Genomic DNA, 16747 nt, shown 5'->3' with positions numbered 1-16747 from the left:
AAAAAACAGCAAAATCGTATTTTACAGATTAGCGTTCGGGCCCGACATGCAACCGGAGACGGACGACTTCCTACCGCCGCCAGAGTGTCCGGTGTTCGAGCCTAGTTGGGCAGAATTTCGAGACCCCCTAGGCTACATCGCGAAAATCAGGCCCATTGCCGAGAAATCGGGTATTTGCAAGATTCGCCCACCCGCGGTAAGCCTCTAAAGCAGAATTTGGCCTGAAGGTGACTTTTGCAGTGACCGCAGGACCACTGTGCTACTTTAACAACGCCTTAGATTCGGAACCAGTTAATTGAATCCTCCAGGTAGCTCCTAGTTTCTCCCCTTGTAAATGTTTGACTAAAACGCGCTGGTGTCGGAAAACTAATATCCTATCACTAGACTTCGTGGAGTAACAAAAAATTTATGTGAATAACTAAAAAACCTGAATCGGTACCAATTCTCAACTGTGCCAGTGTTACACCCATCTCTATTATAGGGATATGTGTCTTTTATACTTTATTTAAATGACATTTAGTTCATTCCAAGTTATTTGATATGTAATTGAACCGATGAACAGTTGCATGAATTTGTGCCACTGAGCCTCCGTTGTTTACATTTTCTCATATGACCTGCGATGTGTATAATAAACATACCTAAAAATGGGAAGGGATATGGAACCCCTACCACCAACCGAAGTACTGTTATTTCACTTAGAGTCTTCTCTTCTGTTTTGGGATACTTAAAACTGCTAATTGAAACCGTTATTTGACTGAATTTTGAATGCAAATTGAAATGAACCTAGGCCATCAGTTTAAACAACTAATATGACATCCAGAGTAGATGTCCACTTACTGCACAGCATGCTGCTCATTAGTTACATGCTGAGCCAGAGTCCCAGATTCTCTTTTTTTCTATTTCAATGGCAGTACTTTTCTCGGTATAGTAGTTATGCGTTGGTTGATCTTTTCCAGACCACCAAGAGTAGGAAAAGATAATGGTCTAAGTTTGAAAATTAAACAGTTTCTTGTTCATAATAGGGTTATCCTCATTTCAGTAAGGACCTTTCTCACAGCCTTTTTGTCATTTGTTCTTAAAGTGAGCTTTAGGCCTCATTTTGTCAGAATTTGGGACTTTTTTCTTTTGTTTCTGTTTGTTGTCTTTTTTTGGAGGAGACATACCAAGCAGACCTTTGGATTAGTAGATTTTTTTTCCCCAGTGACCTAGTGTTAAAGATGCAACAGCTTGAGGCTTTTAGAGGCAAAAATAGTAATGTCTTAAAAGTGAGGGATATTAAGATAGAAACAGGTGGTTCTAGTTCTATCTTTATCCTTTGTTATGCCATAATAACCAAGTTGTTTCTCTTTATTTTAGGACTGGCAGCCTCCGTTCGCAGTAGAAGTTGACAACTTCAAATTTACTCCACGCATCCAGAGGCTAAATGAACTAGAGGTATTTTAATATTTAAGTCACCCTCTTAGAGTGGAATCTCAGCTGTAATCTTGTTTTGCTTGTAGTTTGATAACAACGCATTTAAGAGGTTAGGTTTTGAAGTAAATATATTTTGATTGTAACACCAGCTTCATTATTTCCAACAATATTGATCCTGCAAAAAGTCTTGTGCAGAATGGCAGGACATATAGAGGGTTTAAATTTAGGGAGATGAATCACATATTTTTTTCTGCCATAAATGGGCTAAAACTAGACCTATCAAGAAAAGAGATACTGTCTTTCCCATTTTTTCCCCCATACCTTCGTATTTTATTATTTTGGATTTTCCCTGATTTCTTTAACAAAAGCAAAGTACAGAGCAAAAATCTGGCCTCCTGAATTTCTACCTTAAGGCTGGTGGTGGTGTATGTATGACTGTATTTAAGAATGGGTTAGAGTAAGTAGGAGAGGAAAATCTTGTTTTTTAAAGTACTCAAGAGTGTCCATATTCGGTTTAGTATTATTTTTGGAAAGTATATGAATGGTTTGGCATTGTCTGTTAGAAGTTTTGACTGTGGTTGGTGACTAAAAGCACCAAAATGACTTAGGGTAAGAGAATGATAGTTCATAAACTGGTCTCATGTCTTAAGTTTTTGACATGGAAAGGAAAACTACTTTATTCCCTTCAGTTGTGTTTCTGTAGACTCTAGATGGCTATCTGGAGGAAGATATTAGATTGAGCCTAAATACTCTTATTCAGCATTCAGTAAGCCCAAAGATAACGCTTTAAACTTAGGCACGAAGTGTTTTGACTTTGAGGCATCACTTTCTGAGTTCCTCCTCTCACGTGAAAGAATTAGTTTATTTGAGCTTTTTATGGACAACAGTGGTGTTAAAGGCAGTGAAGCCTAGATTCTAGCCTAGTAGAAAACCATAGAAAATACAGAACGATACTTGCTCATCCATTTCATACTGCACCAAAGTTCGGATAAGGAGTAAGACAAACTCATAGGGCTCTCTATTCTCTAGGCTCAGACCAGAGTGAAACTGAATTATTTGGACCAGATTGCAAAATTCTGGGAAATTCAAGGTTCTTCTTTAAAAATTCCCAATGTGGAGCGGAGGATCTTGGACCTCTACAGTCTTAGTAAGGTAAGAGTACTTCTGCTTTTAAAAGGAAAAACAAATAAAAAACCTTACTTTGGACACATCTGTTGTTGAACATTGTCTTTGGACAGGAAAGGAAAGAACACAAGAGTCCGCCAACATTTTTTCCCTCAGTGCTCCAGCAGTGATTTATTAGATTTTCATAGAAACCAGGACTTAGAGAGAGTCACTTGTATGCAGATTTTCAGTCTGATGGGACTTCCTATACCAACTAGTACTAGAGCAGGTAAACTAGGGCTCAGTCTTCAAGATGAAAACCCTAATTTAACTTTCACTTGGTTCATAGTCCTGCCAACATTGCTTGACACAATATTTGAGACCTGGAATCATTGGTACTGGGGGGCAGAGAGCACTCATTTTAAGCCTCATTGCAATTTTTTAGGTTTTTCCAGTGTGTTCACAGTTAATCTATACCCTTTCTTATCCTTTCAGATTGTGATGGAGGAAGGTGGCTATGAAGCCATCTGTAAGGACCGACGATGGGCCCGAGTTGCCCAGCGCCTCAACTACCCAGCAGGCAAAAACATTGGCTCCCTGTTACGATCTCACTATGAACGTATCATTTATCCTTATGAAATGTTTCAGTCTGGAGCTAACCTTCTGGTGAGGTCCCTTAGCTGGTTTGGAGCCTAATGTGATTTTGCTGTTTTTCCTCTTACCTTCCCTTTTCTGGTTGGGATTTCTTCTGAATAGTCAAGGTTTAGAGAGTTTTAAGCTCATTGACAAAATTAGAAATTCCAAGAATTGGCCCTGTAAAATATTTTGTAGCATGTGTGAAGAGGTTTTACACCTTCTAGGTTAGATCATGGGAAGTGGAGTGTCCTTTCCCTCTGTCTTAGGGTTTTCATGGACAAGGTCTTAAAGTAGGAGTTAGAGAAAAGCAGTTCTTATTTTAGTCATCCTCCGTGAAAAAGATAATTCTTAAGAGTTATTAAATTTTCGGAGGATAGTTCATGTATAAAGAGTTTAGGAATAAAACCATGGTGTGACTTGGGCTTAACAAGGAGTGGCAACTGATTTAGCTGGTTATCTTAAATAATAACTTTTAAAGTTTTATTACCTCCAGAACACTTTTTAAAACTACGTGTGTATCATGTATGTGTGCAAACATATTAAATTTAGCTTACCTGGTTCTATTAGATTTGAAGTGCATAAGGCACACAGAAAGTAAGGGGGGAAGTCCAGGTTCAAACCTTGGTCCAAGACTGTGGGCCTTCACTAGGCTCTACTGCTTATATGTATGCAAAGATGTAGAGGAATTTTCATGATGTGATCTGTCATTCCAAAGAACAGAAGGGTAGATTTCTATAATTTACCAAGAAGTACAGCTTTTCTTGCCAGAGATTTAGGATGAGAGAATCAGTTATTTGCTGATTGTGAATATTACACATTTCCTGATACTTCACTTTTCCCTATATCCCCAGCAGTGTAACACTCAACCATTTGACACTGAGGAGAAAGACAAGGAATACAAACCCCACAGCATTCCCCTTAGACAGTCTGTGCAGCCTTCCAAGTTCAGCAGCTATAGTCGGCGGGCAAAAAGACTACAGCCTGATGTGAGTGCCTGGTTGTTTTTCCCTACAAACTGCCAAAGGTCATCTAGGACTCCCTTTTAGGGACAGTCCATTTGTATAAGACATTTTTCTTTTTTAACCTATAACTGGTTCACGGTTGAATTAATTGAAAGTGAATGAGTTGTTTCATAGGTATGGTGTGCAGTATTTTTCTTTTGTAGTTTTCCTTTTGTACATTTTAAAAGCAAACGTGTATTCTTCTATTGTTGTCTTAAGGGTGAACTTTTGTGAATCTTGTGATGTTTTTATTAAGCATACTATATAGTTTATTTTTTAAACCATTGGTTTTCATTATGTGTTCTTTTATGAGATGGGCAGTCAGATGAGGTGACATAAGAAAGGCTCAGGAAAACAAAATATAGTAGAAACATGAGTGTGGGGCAGGAGAGAAGGGTGAGCCTAAACCACAGCCTTTATTTAGGTTTCCAAGGGAAGGGCAGGTTGGGATTGGCTACTTTGAACAATTTCAGCGAGCTTTGACTTGCAGGGTGGTCCCTACTTTCCTGACACCTGACCCTGCATGATTATGGCAGAGAAATGTTGCCTCCTGGGGTGCAGGAGCCAGACACAGGACATATGGCTCTGGGCTGGTTAGTTTGCTTATCAAGGTGTGCTCTCTGGTGAGTCCAATCTTGAAGAATTTGCTAGCCTGGAAGGGGCAGTCTCTCCACTGCCAGAAAACCTTTCAAGATGTCACACATCATAATGTACAGAAAATTTTAAATATGAACAGGTACAGTCTTATTATTTGGCTTAGCCTGTTTTGCTTAGCCTGTTTTGTATGTCTGCGTATATTTTCATAAAATTTTGAATGTGTCTACTTCTGAAATATCTTAGCATAAGGTTGTGTGTATCTTTAGTTATGTTGTGAATAATCCTAGTACTATTAAGTTTTAAAATACTTAACACTGTAATGTAGAATGAAGAAATGAGTAATAGTGATGTTCAGATTATTGAAATTGAAATGGATTCTGCATTAATACTTTAGTTCTTTATAGAGACAGGTGTCTGAAAATGAGTTGAATAAGAAAAACTGAGCAGGTAATAACTTGGAAACAGATACGTTTGAAAGTTGTCAGTGCCAGTCAAAAGCAAAAAAATTTTCACAATCAAATGATCTTTAGTCGAATGGGATTGTCCACTGTGCTGGAAAGGTTTTAAAAATTCTTGAAAACCATATGGTTACTAAAATAAAGAAAGGGGTTGTATTTCCAAAACATTATTACCAGGGAAAAAATACAAATAAATTCTAAGTAAAGCAGAAAAGAAAACAAGTAAATCTAGTGACAAAGAAATTGTGAGGACTAACATGTACATCGTTTTTCCACTTCATACATAAGTGTATGTAATATAGGAATTAATAGTAAGATGTCTGAAAGATTAAGAGTAGTACTGTGTTAGTTCATATTTTAAGACAAGCAGGTATTAGGTCTTTTAAAAGGTATTTGGTTTGCCAGCCATCACCTATAGAGTATATTAAGGGAATATGTCATGGTATAGTTAATATGATATAAGGGGAAATTATAAACGTACAAGGCACCTAGGAGTCCCATGCCTACAAACTGATGCAGTTGTCTTTCACAGTGTGTTTTCAAGATTCCTCTTACATTAACCTTACTAAATAATTAAATGTTTTTACCTTACAAATTGAAAATATAAAATAGTTACATATTTCTTTTTACAATAACTAATTGGCCAAAAAGCGAAAATGTGTCAAGGATAAGGAACTAGGGATCTTAGTATATTGTTGGTAGGGTGAAAGATTGTACTAAAATTAAAATTTTTAATTCAAATTTTAGATGTGCATGCACTCCTGTTTTAACTCAATTAATCTTTCATAATAGCATGCAGCCATTATATGAGTATTATAATTTGTTCCCAGGACTTAATTTATAAAAATGCCTGAATGCCAACAGGGAGATCTCAGTGCCTTTGAAAGAAAAGTTTTAATGTTACTCACAGTGCCCCTAGAAGCAAGAGGAATACCATGCCACATGGGGCGACAGGAGGAAGGAAACATTAGTGTCTGTGGGGGGCAGAAAAGAGTAGGGAGAAGGCATAGGCCACAGCCTTTATCAGCGTATCCTCAGGGAAAGCAAGGCAAAGTAGGGTAAACATCCTAGAACTAACTGGCTAGTTTGAATAATCCCAGCAAGCTTTGGGGCCTAGGGAATTTTCCTAGTTGTTTGGTTCCTGGCCAGAGGTTGATTTGGCCAGGAACCAAACCATGGTCGTCATTTGTAAGTGTTAGATAAGGAGGTGGTTGGGGGTATGGACTTGGGATTAGTTAGTTTGTATATGACAGTTGTTTGTTGCCTCTAGAAATTAGCTAGACCTGGGAGGAACAGTCTCCCCAGTCAGCAAGGCCCTTCAAAAGATGTCAAAACATAAAATATAAAAAATTTAGAACATGATTAGTATAAGTAATTACATCATTTGTTTATAATACCAAAAAAAATAAAAGAGTAGGTTGAATCTTTCCTGATGCTATAATAATAGAATAATAAGCTAGGGGACAGATATATATGTTGATGGTCCTTTTAAACTCAAGCCTCCTGTGTTTCGTTTCTTTTAATCATTTCTGCCTAATCACTGAGTGATATCTTTGCTACCACTGTGTCCCTAGTTAATGCTGTGTTTGTCATGGATATGGTCATACAATATATATACTGTTTGCATAAATTATTTTGGAAATAAAACCAGGAAATCGGCTATCATATGTGTTTTTATATATATGTAGAATAAAAGTTAGATAACGTCAGATTTTAGATGGAAAGAAGAAATGTAATAGAGCTTAAATTTGTTTTTGTTCAAAACTGATACAGTCGATAAAATACATTTCGTGGTGTTCACTAAAAAGAGGTGTACTGAAAATGGCATATAATGTGTGTATTTTTTGACACATAACATTTCTGCTTTCCTAGGTCTTTAAATACATTGTCAGGAGAAGGGAATTATTTCTTATTATCTGAGTTCAAACAGAACAGTAGAATAGTAGGAGTCCTCTTATCTTCCCATTTGCGTCTTCAACTGAGTTGCAGAAAGGGGCTTTTTTATAATTTATTTATTGTACTCTTTGGTATAAGTTATATATTTTGTGATACTTAAGCTTAACATACTGGAGTACTGTACCATATCCTTTATAGTGTGAAAAAAATCGAGACTATTACCTCTCAAATTTCTGTCTTCGTTTGTCCATCCCTGGTCACCCCTTACCCACAGACAAAAATACATCCATCAGTAAACAAGGTGGAGGCTGTTGACTGACTTGAATTTTTATGACCTCTTTTCCATTTATACTGCTGGAATATTTTGCGAATTGAAAGTCTAGATCTTAAGTATAATGCCCGTTTATATAAAACCACTTCCTTCTCTGAACCTTCTTTCAACAGCCAGAACCCACAGAAGAAGACATTGAGAAAAACCCAGAGCTGAAGAAGCTACAAATCTATGGGGCAGGTCCCAAGATGATGGGCTTGGGCCTTGTAGCCAAGGATAAGACTTTACGGAAGAAAGGTGAAGCCTAATAGGCTATGAGGCAAAGTGAAGGGTAAAGTACTAAAGTACCATGGGGGAGACAGTTTGTTAATCCTGATGGCAGATGGATTTGTTTGTTTTCAGGTTTGTTTCTGACTCCCCTAGATAAAGAAGGGGTCATATGCCCCTCAACTGTTACAATGAAGGAGGAACCGAGTGGGAACTGGAAAGTGATGTCGGCACTGCCCAAGGAGGATTCGAGTAACAGCCTAGAGCCCTGCACCAAGATGACCATGCAGCTGCGGAAGAATCAAAGCAATACCCAGTTTGTAAGGACTCTTAACACTGTTTATGAACTATCAGGATGAGGTGGAAGCTAAAATTATTTTATCGCACCTTACTTTCTCCTTCCTTCAGTTTACTTCTAAGCCCTTTAAATATGAAGACAGTGACGGCCAGGAGGGAGAAAGAACATACTCAAGTATTGTAGTCAGGAGCAAAGTTCATATCCTATGTTCTATATCAGAAATTTCCTCCAAATTTTTGTGTCTTTTCAACTCCAGTGATAAGCACATTCTTAACTTTTACATCTTAATGTAGTAGGAGACAATGTGATTAAATATAAATTATGTGAAAGAGCTGTTTTCTGGCAAATGCTTCAGGGCTCTAAAAATCACATTTTACATAGTAGTGCCTCTCCTATGATCTTGCTTTACTTAAGTCTTTTATGTATCTTTCTTTTCACCTTTTCTTCCACCTCATCTGAAAGATTTTATAATCTCTTTAGTATGCTAGAGTTGCTACATTTTTATAAAGTGATAAATTTGCTTTTTCCTTCCTCTTAATCATGTCCACTGAGAGATTATCGTTACTACCACCATTGGGATTGTGTCCCCACTTAACCCTGTGTTTTTAGTACTTTCCAGATTGGGGCTACTATAGATAATACTATTAAATTACATGACTTTAGGTAAGCTATGTAGACACTTACGTGGTGTATATATATAGTATTGGAATTGCTGTGACTGAGGGTAACTGCCTACATACATATATGTAAGTATATGCCAATGTATATATCTGTGTATAAACGTGTATATTTTATAAATTTACATATATTTATGTATGTGTGTAAATACATATATTTACATATACATGTTCTTGACAAATTATTATATCTACAGATTAATAAGAGAATTTATGTGTGTGTGTCTACCTCCATATACTCAGCAGATTTTTTTTTCCCACTCTCACTTGTGTCTTTCTGCCCTTTACTGATCTTGTTACTTCTGCATTCTCCCAATGTAGCCTATCCTCACTGCAAGTAATTTTTTAGTAATGAATCCTTCCTGGTAAAAGTCTACTAGTGTCTCTTCTTTTTAAAGTGTACTTAATAATAAATTATTTCTGTAGTAGCTAAGAATCCAAGTTGTTAGACCTTGCCTTAATCTTTCTCTCCTTATGACCTATCTAATTCATTATCTAAACTGAAGACAGTTAAATGAAATGGAAACCTATTAAACTTCACATTAGAATAGCAGGTATAACTGGATAGTGGGTCATTGGACCTATTTATATTCAACTTGCAGTCTATACCAGCTATTACTAACATAGGTAATTCTCTGAATGATCTATGCTAGTATGTACCTTCATGCTTTGGGTTTGTACCGTGAAACTTAAATAAAGTCTACTTTTTGTTTCTTCCAACACACCTTAATTATGGTTCATTTCTTAACATGCATAGTAATTATTTATGTTGTCATATTTTTCACCAGACAGTGAAAAGTCATGAGTGAAGTCATGAGTAGAACAATGCATAGTCATTGACTGGTGGTGGCTGTTCAGAATGAATGGTCTGGAAGCCTAGGATAAAGTTTCCTTGAACAAGCAGCTTATATTATTTTATTTTTCCTGGTAGATTGACTCATATGTTTGCCGAATGTGCTCTAGAGGGGATGAAGATGATAAACTTCTTCTTTGTGATGTCTGTGATGACAATTATCACATCTTTTGCCTATTGCCACCCCTTCCTGAAATCCCCAGAGGGGTCTGGAGGTGCCCAAAGTGTATCATGGCGGTAAGGGCTGTCCACCATAGATGTTTTAAATTTAGTTCTTGGTAATTGTTTTTAATACAGACTCCTGGTTTTAGGGAAGAGTAAAGTAGGTTCCTCCATTTTTCTAAGTTAATAACTTTTGTTAGGTTATAATTAGCTATCAGTGACACAGTAAATGAGAGAATGGCTGGGTAGAGTAGCTGTAGGATGGTAGAAATTTAAGACAGACAGGAAGGACTGTAATCCAGATGATGTGAACCAAAGGAACAAAAGGAAATAAGTTTAGTAGATATTAAAGAAACTATTCCACCTGGAAAATTAAAGTGGAGGAATAGCATAAGATATATCTCTAGCTGGTTTTTTGAAGGGGTTTGTTGTCTATTGCCTCTGTCTTACTGAAATATTTTCTATTTCAGGAGTGTAAGAGACCCCCGGAAGCCTTTGGCTTTGAGCAGGCTACCCAGGAGTACACTTTGCAGAGCTTTGGTGAAATGGCTGATTCCTTCAAGGTGGACTACTTCAACATGCCTGTTCACGTATGTGATTGTGGAATGCGGATGTAGGGATTGGTGTCTGATAGTCTTAGTGCTCATGGACACGTGGGGCCAAAATATAGTGGGCTACGATCATCTTTTACACCTGTTATCACAGATGGTACCTACGGAACTTGTGGAGAAGGAATTCTGGAGGCTGGTGAGCAGCATTGAGGAGGATGTGACAGTTGAGTATGGAGCAGACATTCATTCCAAAGAATTTGGCAGTGGTTTTCCTGTTAGCAGTAGCAAAGGAAACCTGTCTCCTGAGGAGGAGGTAATGTGGTTGGTAATTCATATTTACACTGTGACTGGGGAGCAGGCCAATAAAATTTAATGCCATTGGAAAATCTTGTCAGTGACCCAGAATTTGGATAGCCACTATTACTACCACATTTTCCTCTTTGGTATTTTCCTGGGGATAGGCACAAGGAATAGCATGATACCTTGCAGTTATCTGTTAGAATCCACAGTAGTCCTTCCTCTTTCCCCACATGTAATTGTTGGAAGTTACCACCTTTTAGTTACCTGCATAATAGAAAAACACAAATGCTACAACTAACTTGTTCACACATTTATGATTTGAAAGAACTAGGAGGGCATCAAGAAATGGCTTCATTTTATTCTTTAATACAAGGAGATCTCTTATCTACTCAGAGGTCAATTTAGATGTCCTAAATTCTGACTAAATCTTGTTAGCAATCTCTCCCTCAGTGCAGAACCAAAAAATACGATGGATGAAGCAACCTTATTTGGGGTGAAGAAGCTAAAAAAATAATCCATCTCATGTGTTATTGATGAATTATCCCTATAATAATTGTTGTTTTGCCATGCTAGTTACAACCAAGAAAATTAGTGTTTGGTTTTTTTATATAGATTGTCCTACATGTTAAGCCTTATGTGACAATTGATCCAGACCGCAAAAAAGTCTGGATTCTAAGAAGTACTGATTCTAAGAAGATAGAGATTCAGCAAGGCACATTCAGTTTTTGTGTATGTATACTGTGTTACTGTATATATGTTTGTGTGTATGTAGAAACACTTGAAGAGTCTGTTTCCCCCCAGTTTTTTTTTAATAGTATTTACATCAATTGTGGCAAATTGAAAAATATAAATGAAAAGGAAGAAAATCACCCAGAGCTTCTCTTTAAAAAAAAAAAAAAATTATTTGTTTATTTATTTATTTGGCTGTGCCAGATATTCATTTTGGCATACAGGATCTTCATTGCTGCATGTGGGATCTTTAGTTGCAGCATGCGGGATCTTTCTCTCTTTTTTTTTTCCTCCATTTTGCAGATGTTTCAGCAGCATTTACTATCACAGAAGAAGTGGCAACATGTTCTACTTTTTTTTTCTATTTTTATTTATTTTTTGAAAATTATTTTTTTATACAGCAGATTCATATTAGTTATCCATTTTATACATATTACTGTATCCATGTCAATCCCAATCTCTCAATTCATCCCACCACCCCCACCCCACCCCCCAGCCACTTTCCCCCGTTGGTGTCCATACGTTTGTTCTCTACATCTGTGTCTCAATTTCTGCCCTGCAAACCGGTTCATCGCTACCATTTTTCTAGGTTCCACATATATGCATTAATATTCGGTATTTGTTTTTCTCTTTCTGACTTACTTCACTCTGTATGAGTCTCTAGATCCATCCACGTCTCTACAAATGACCCAATTTCGTTCCCTTTTATGGCTGAGTAATATTCCATTGTATATATGTACCACATCTTCTTGATCTGTTCATCTGTCGATGGGCATTTAGGTTGCTTCCATGACCTGGCTGTTGTAAATAGTGCTGCAATGAACATTGGGGTGCGTGTGTCTTTTTGAATTATGGTTTTCTCTGGATATATGCCCAGTAGTGGGATTGCTGGGTCATATAGTAATTCTGTTTTTAGATTTTTAAGGAACCTGCATACTGTTCTCCACAGTGGCTATGTCAATTTACATTCCCACCAGTAGTGCAAGAGGGTTTCCTTTTCTCCACACCCTCTCCAGCATTTGCTGTTTGTAGATTTTCTGATTATGCCCATTCTAACTGGTGTGAGGTGATAACCTAATTTTAAGTTTGATTTTCATTTCTTTAATAATTTGTGATGTTGAGCATCTTTTCATGTAGTCCTTGAGCATTTGTATGTCTTCTTTAGAGAAATGTCTCTTTAGGTCTTCCACCCATTTTTTCATTGGGTTTTTTGTTTTTTTAATACTGAACTGCATGTGCTGTTTATATACTTAGGAGATTAATCCTTTGTCCATTGATTTCGTTTGCAAATATTATCTCCCATTCTGAGGGTTGCCTTTTCATCTTGTTTGTAATTTCCATTGCTGTGCAAAAGCTTTTAAGTTACATTAAGTCCCATTTGTTTATTTTTGTTTTTATTTCCAGTATTCTAGGAGGTTGGTCAAAAAAGATCTTGCTGTGGTTTATGTCAAAGAGTGTTCTTTCTGTATTTTCCTCTAAGAGTTTTATAGTGTCCAATCTTACATTTAGGTCTTTAGTCTATTTTGAGTTTATTTTTGTGTATGGTGTTGGGAAGTGTCCTAATTTCATTCTTTTACATGTAGCTGTCCAGTTTTCCCAGCACCACTTATTGAAGAGACTGTCTTTACTCCCTTGTATATTCTGGCCTCCTTTGTCATAGATTAGTTGACCACAGGTGCATGGGTTTATCTCTGGGCTTTCTATCCTGTTCCATTGATCTATATTTCTGTTTTTTGTGCCAGTACCCTATTGTCTTGATTACTGTAACTTTGTAGTGTAGTCTGAAGTCAGGGAGTCTGATTCCTCCAACTCTGTTTACATTTTCCCTCAAAATTGCTTTGGCTATTCAGGGTCTTCTGTGTCTCCATACAAATTTTAACATTTTTTGTTCTAGTTCTGTAAAAAATGCCATTGGTAATTTGTTAAGGATTGCATTGAATCTGTAGATTGCTTTTAGGTAGTATAGTCATTTTTACTATAGTCATTTTAGTGTTGATTGTTCCAGTCCAAGAACATGATATATCTACCTCTCCATCCATTTGTATCATCTTTAATTTCTTTCATCAGTCTCTTACAGTTTTCTGCATACAGTCTTTTGCCTCCTTAGGTAGGTTTATTCCTAGGTATTTTATTCTTTTTGTTGCTGTGGTGAATGGGAGTGTTTCCTCCAGCTCTTGACAACTATGATTCTAACTTTACTTTCTCTAAATTTGACTGCTTAGGTACCTTATATGTATTTGTCCTTTGTGGCTGGCTTCTTTCACTTGGTGTACTGTTTTCAGAGTTTATAAACTTCAAGGTTTATATCTTGTAGCATGTGTCATAATTTCCTACATTTGATCTTCTTTTCATTGGTTGATGGATATTTGGGTTGCTTCTGCCTTTTGGCTATATTGAATAATACTTTCATGAATACAGATGTACAGATATCTGTGCAAGACCCTTTTTCAGTTCTTTTGCGTATGGTATTCCCAGAGGTGGAATTCCTGAAACATGAAGTTTAATCTTTTGAAGAGCAACCATGTCATTTTTCACAGTGGTTCTGTCATTTTACACTCCCACCAGAAAGGCAATCCAGTACCTTTTTCTGAATAGTACTGTGAAGAATGATCAGACTTATTCCTTATTCTTCTTGTTTCTTATTCTTTAGAGGAAGAGCTTTCAATCTTTCATTATTGATTGTGAAATTAGCTGTGGGCTTTTTATGTATATCCTTTATTATGTTGAGGTATTTTCCTTCTTTTCCTTGTTTGTTAATGTTTTATCATGAAAGAGTATTGAATTTGTTAAGTGAACATTCCTGTACACTTTTGGTTTGAACACCAGTTTCCATTTTTCTTGAGTATGTATTTAGGAATGGAATTACTGGATTACGTGATAATCTATGTTTAATTTGTTAAACTGTTTACCACACCACTAGTAGCAAATGAGGGTTCCGCTTTCCACATGGCTACTAATGCTTGTTATTGACTGTTACATGGTTGTAGTCATCTCATTATAATAACTAATGTCAAGCATCTTTTCATGTGTATGTTGACCATTTATGTAACTCCTTTGGAGAAATACCTATTTAGGTCCTTTTCATATTTTAATTGAAGTTTTTGACTTTTGTAGTTGATATTTTTCAAATTATGGTAAAATATGCATAATATAAAATTTACTGTATTATTTTTAATTATATACTTGAGTGGCATTAAGTACAGTCACAAGGTCATGCAACCATCACCATCATCCTTTCTTATCACCCCAAACACAAACTTTGTACCCATTAAATAATTTCCCATTCTCCTTTCCCTCCAGCTTCTAGTAACCACTGTTATTTTCTGCCTATGAATTTGACTGCCCTAGATATGTCATGTAAATGGAGTCATACTTTTGTGTCTTGCTTATTGCATTTAGCATAGTGTCTTAAAGATTCATCAGTATTGTAGCATATAACAGAATTTCATTCCTTTCTAAAACTGAATAATATATATATATATAGCACATTTTGTTCATTAATTCTTCTGTTGTTGGACATTTGGATTGTTTGTATCTTTTTGCCATTGTGAATAATGCTTTTGTGAACATTGGTGTAGCAAATTTCTTTTTGACTTCCTGCTTTTATTTGGGTATAGGCTTAGATTAGAATTACTAGATTATATAATTTGAAACCCTAACAGCAGCGATTCCATTTTACATTCTGTCCAGCAGTGCACCAGGTTTCTAATTTCTCCATGTATAGGTCAACACATGTTTTCTGCTATTTGTCTTTTGGTCAGTTTGTGGGCTAGTTTTTTGTTTTGGTAATAGCAGTTTCCTAATGTGTGAAAGTAAACTATTATCTTCCATCTGGATTTGCATTTCCCTAAATGATGAGGCGCTGAGAATCTTTTCATGTACTTGTTGCCGACTTTGGAGTCTTACAGCTTTAGCTCTTTTGTATATCTCTTTGACTTACTTGGAGTTGAAATTTTGTATGTGGGCCAGCCTCATTCTTTTGTAGTGGATATCTAAGTTTCCTATTTATTGGAAAGGCTGTCCTTCCCCATTAAGTGGTGTTGACACCCTTGTCAAAATCAGTTGACTGTATTTGCAGTAATTTATTTCTGGGCTTTCTGTTCTATTCCATCGGTCTCTAATGTATCCTATGCCAGTACCACACTGATTTCTGTAGCTTCTTGAAACGTAATACCTTCAACTGTACTTTGTGGCTATTTGGTGTCCTTGAGATTCCATGTGAATTTTAGGGTGGATTTTTCTATTTCAGGAAAATTTTAGATGGATTTTTTCACTTCTCCATTGTTGTTTGAATTTTGATAAAGATTGAGTCTGTAGAATACTTCGGTAGTATTGACATCTTAAGTCTTAGAATTCATGAACACAGATGTGTTTCCATTAATTATGTCTTTAATATCTTTCAGCGATGTTTTGTAGTTTTTAATGTTTGTATACTTCTACTGCCTGGTATTCATTTTGATACTGTTGTTAGTAGAATTATTTACTTAATTTTCTTTTTGGATTGTTAATTGTCAGCTTTTAAAAATGCAACTGTTTTTTGTAGGTTGATTTCTGTAGCGTGCAACTTCACTAAGTTTATTTGTTGTAACAGGTTTTTGGTAGATTTTTTAGGGTTCTTTACGTATAGGATAATGTCATCTGCAAACAGATGATTTTACTTCTTCCTTTTCAATTTTGATTGCATTTTTTTTTTCTTGACTAATTGTTGTGACTGTAACTTGCAATTCCGTGTTGAATGGAAATGGTGAAAGTAGGCATTTGACTTGTTTCTGATCTTAGGGGCAAAGCTTCAGTCTTTTAATATTGAATTGAGTATAATGTCATCTAGAGGTTTTTCATATGTAGTCTTTATCGTCCTGAAGAAATTTCTGTTTCCTTCCATTTCTTGTTTGTATTAGGAAAAGTTGTAGAATTTTGTCAGATGTGCTTTTTCTGAATAACTTAAGAGGATTGTGTGTCTTTTTCCCTTACATTTTATTAATGAAAAGTTTACATTCATTAATTTTTGTATGTTGAACCATTTTTGCATTTCGGGAATAAATTCCAGTTACAAGTGGAATTTCCACTTCCACTTATAAGCGGTGTAGTATTCTAATGTGTAGCTGAATTAGATTTGCTCATATTATACTTTGTTGAGGTTATTGTTGACTTTGAGTTCTTATGTATGTTTGGAATAAAAGACCCTTATCAGATACATGACTTAACATGACTTAAAAGAGTTTTTTGTCGTATTACAGGATTAAAAATAATTTTGATAGTGTTCTGAAAAGTGCTCATTTTAAAGAAGTGCAATTTTTTTTTTTTTTTTGTCGCCTGTGCTTTTTGTGTTATTTTCAGAATCCACCAAATCCAAAGCAGTGAAGATTTACCACTGTGTTTTCTTTTTCTAGTTAGGTCTTGGACCCATTTTGTTTTACTTTTCCCTTACAATGTGAAATAAAGTTTCAGCTTCATTCTTTTGAAGTTAAATATCCAGTAGTCATAGCACCATTTCTCGAAGAGACTGCTCTTTCTCCACTGAGTAGTTTTGGCAT

General features: G+C 36.1%; 1 protein-coding gene across 11 annotated transcripts in view; it reads left to right on the top strand.

Annotated features, from left to right (window-relative positions):
• LOC137217797 (lysine-specific demethylase 5D-like) overlaps positions 1-16747 on the top strand; it is a 44566-nt gene that overhangs the window by 345 nt on the left and 27474 nt on the right. For 2 of the 11 annotated variants that reach the window (XM_067724745.1, XM_067724743.1), the window contains exons 2-12: positions 28-196; positions 1357-1434; positions 2443-2565; positions 3013-3183; positions 4005-4139; positions 7550-7673; positions 7779-7963; positions 9550-9708; positions 10104-10223; positions 10339-10497; positions 11097-11213. In XM_067724745.1, the coding sequence (XP_067580846.1) occupies positions 47-196; positions 1357-1434; positions 2443-2565; positions 3013-3183; positions 4005-4139; positions 7550-7673; positions 7779-7963; positions 9550-9708; positions 10104-10223; positions 10339-10497; positions 11097-11213 (1521 nt within the window). In that variant the 5' untranslated portion in view covers positions 28-46. The remainder of the gene's footprint in view (positions 1-27; positions 197-1356; positions 1435-2442; positions 2566-3012; positions 3184-4004; positions 4140-7549; positions 7674-7778; positions 7964-9549; positions 9709-10103; positions 10224-10338; positions 10498-11096; positions 11214-16747) is intronic. The other 9 variants (XM_067724746.1, XM_067724749.1, XM_067724747.1 and 6 more) reach the window with 9 other exon arrangements.

This window comes from Pseudorca crassidens, chromosome Y, assembly GCF_039906515.1.
Source record: "Pseudorca crassidens isolate mPseCra1 chromosome Y, mPseCra1.hap1, whole genome shotgun sequence".
In the NCBI taxonomy this organism is placed as follows: Eukaryota; Metazoa; Chordata; class Mammalia; order Artiodactyla; family Delphinidae; genus Pseudorca; species Pseudorca crassidens.
The sequence above is the reverse complement of the archived record's forward strand: the minus strand, read 5'-3'. Positions and strand labels throughout refer to the sequence as shown.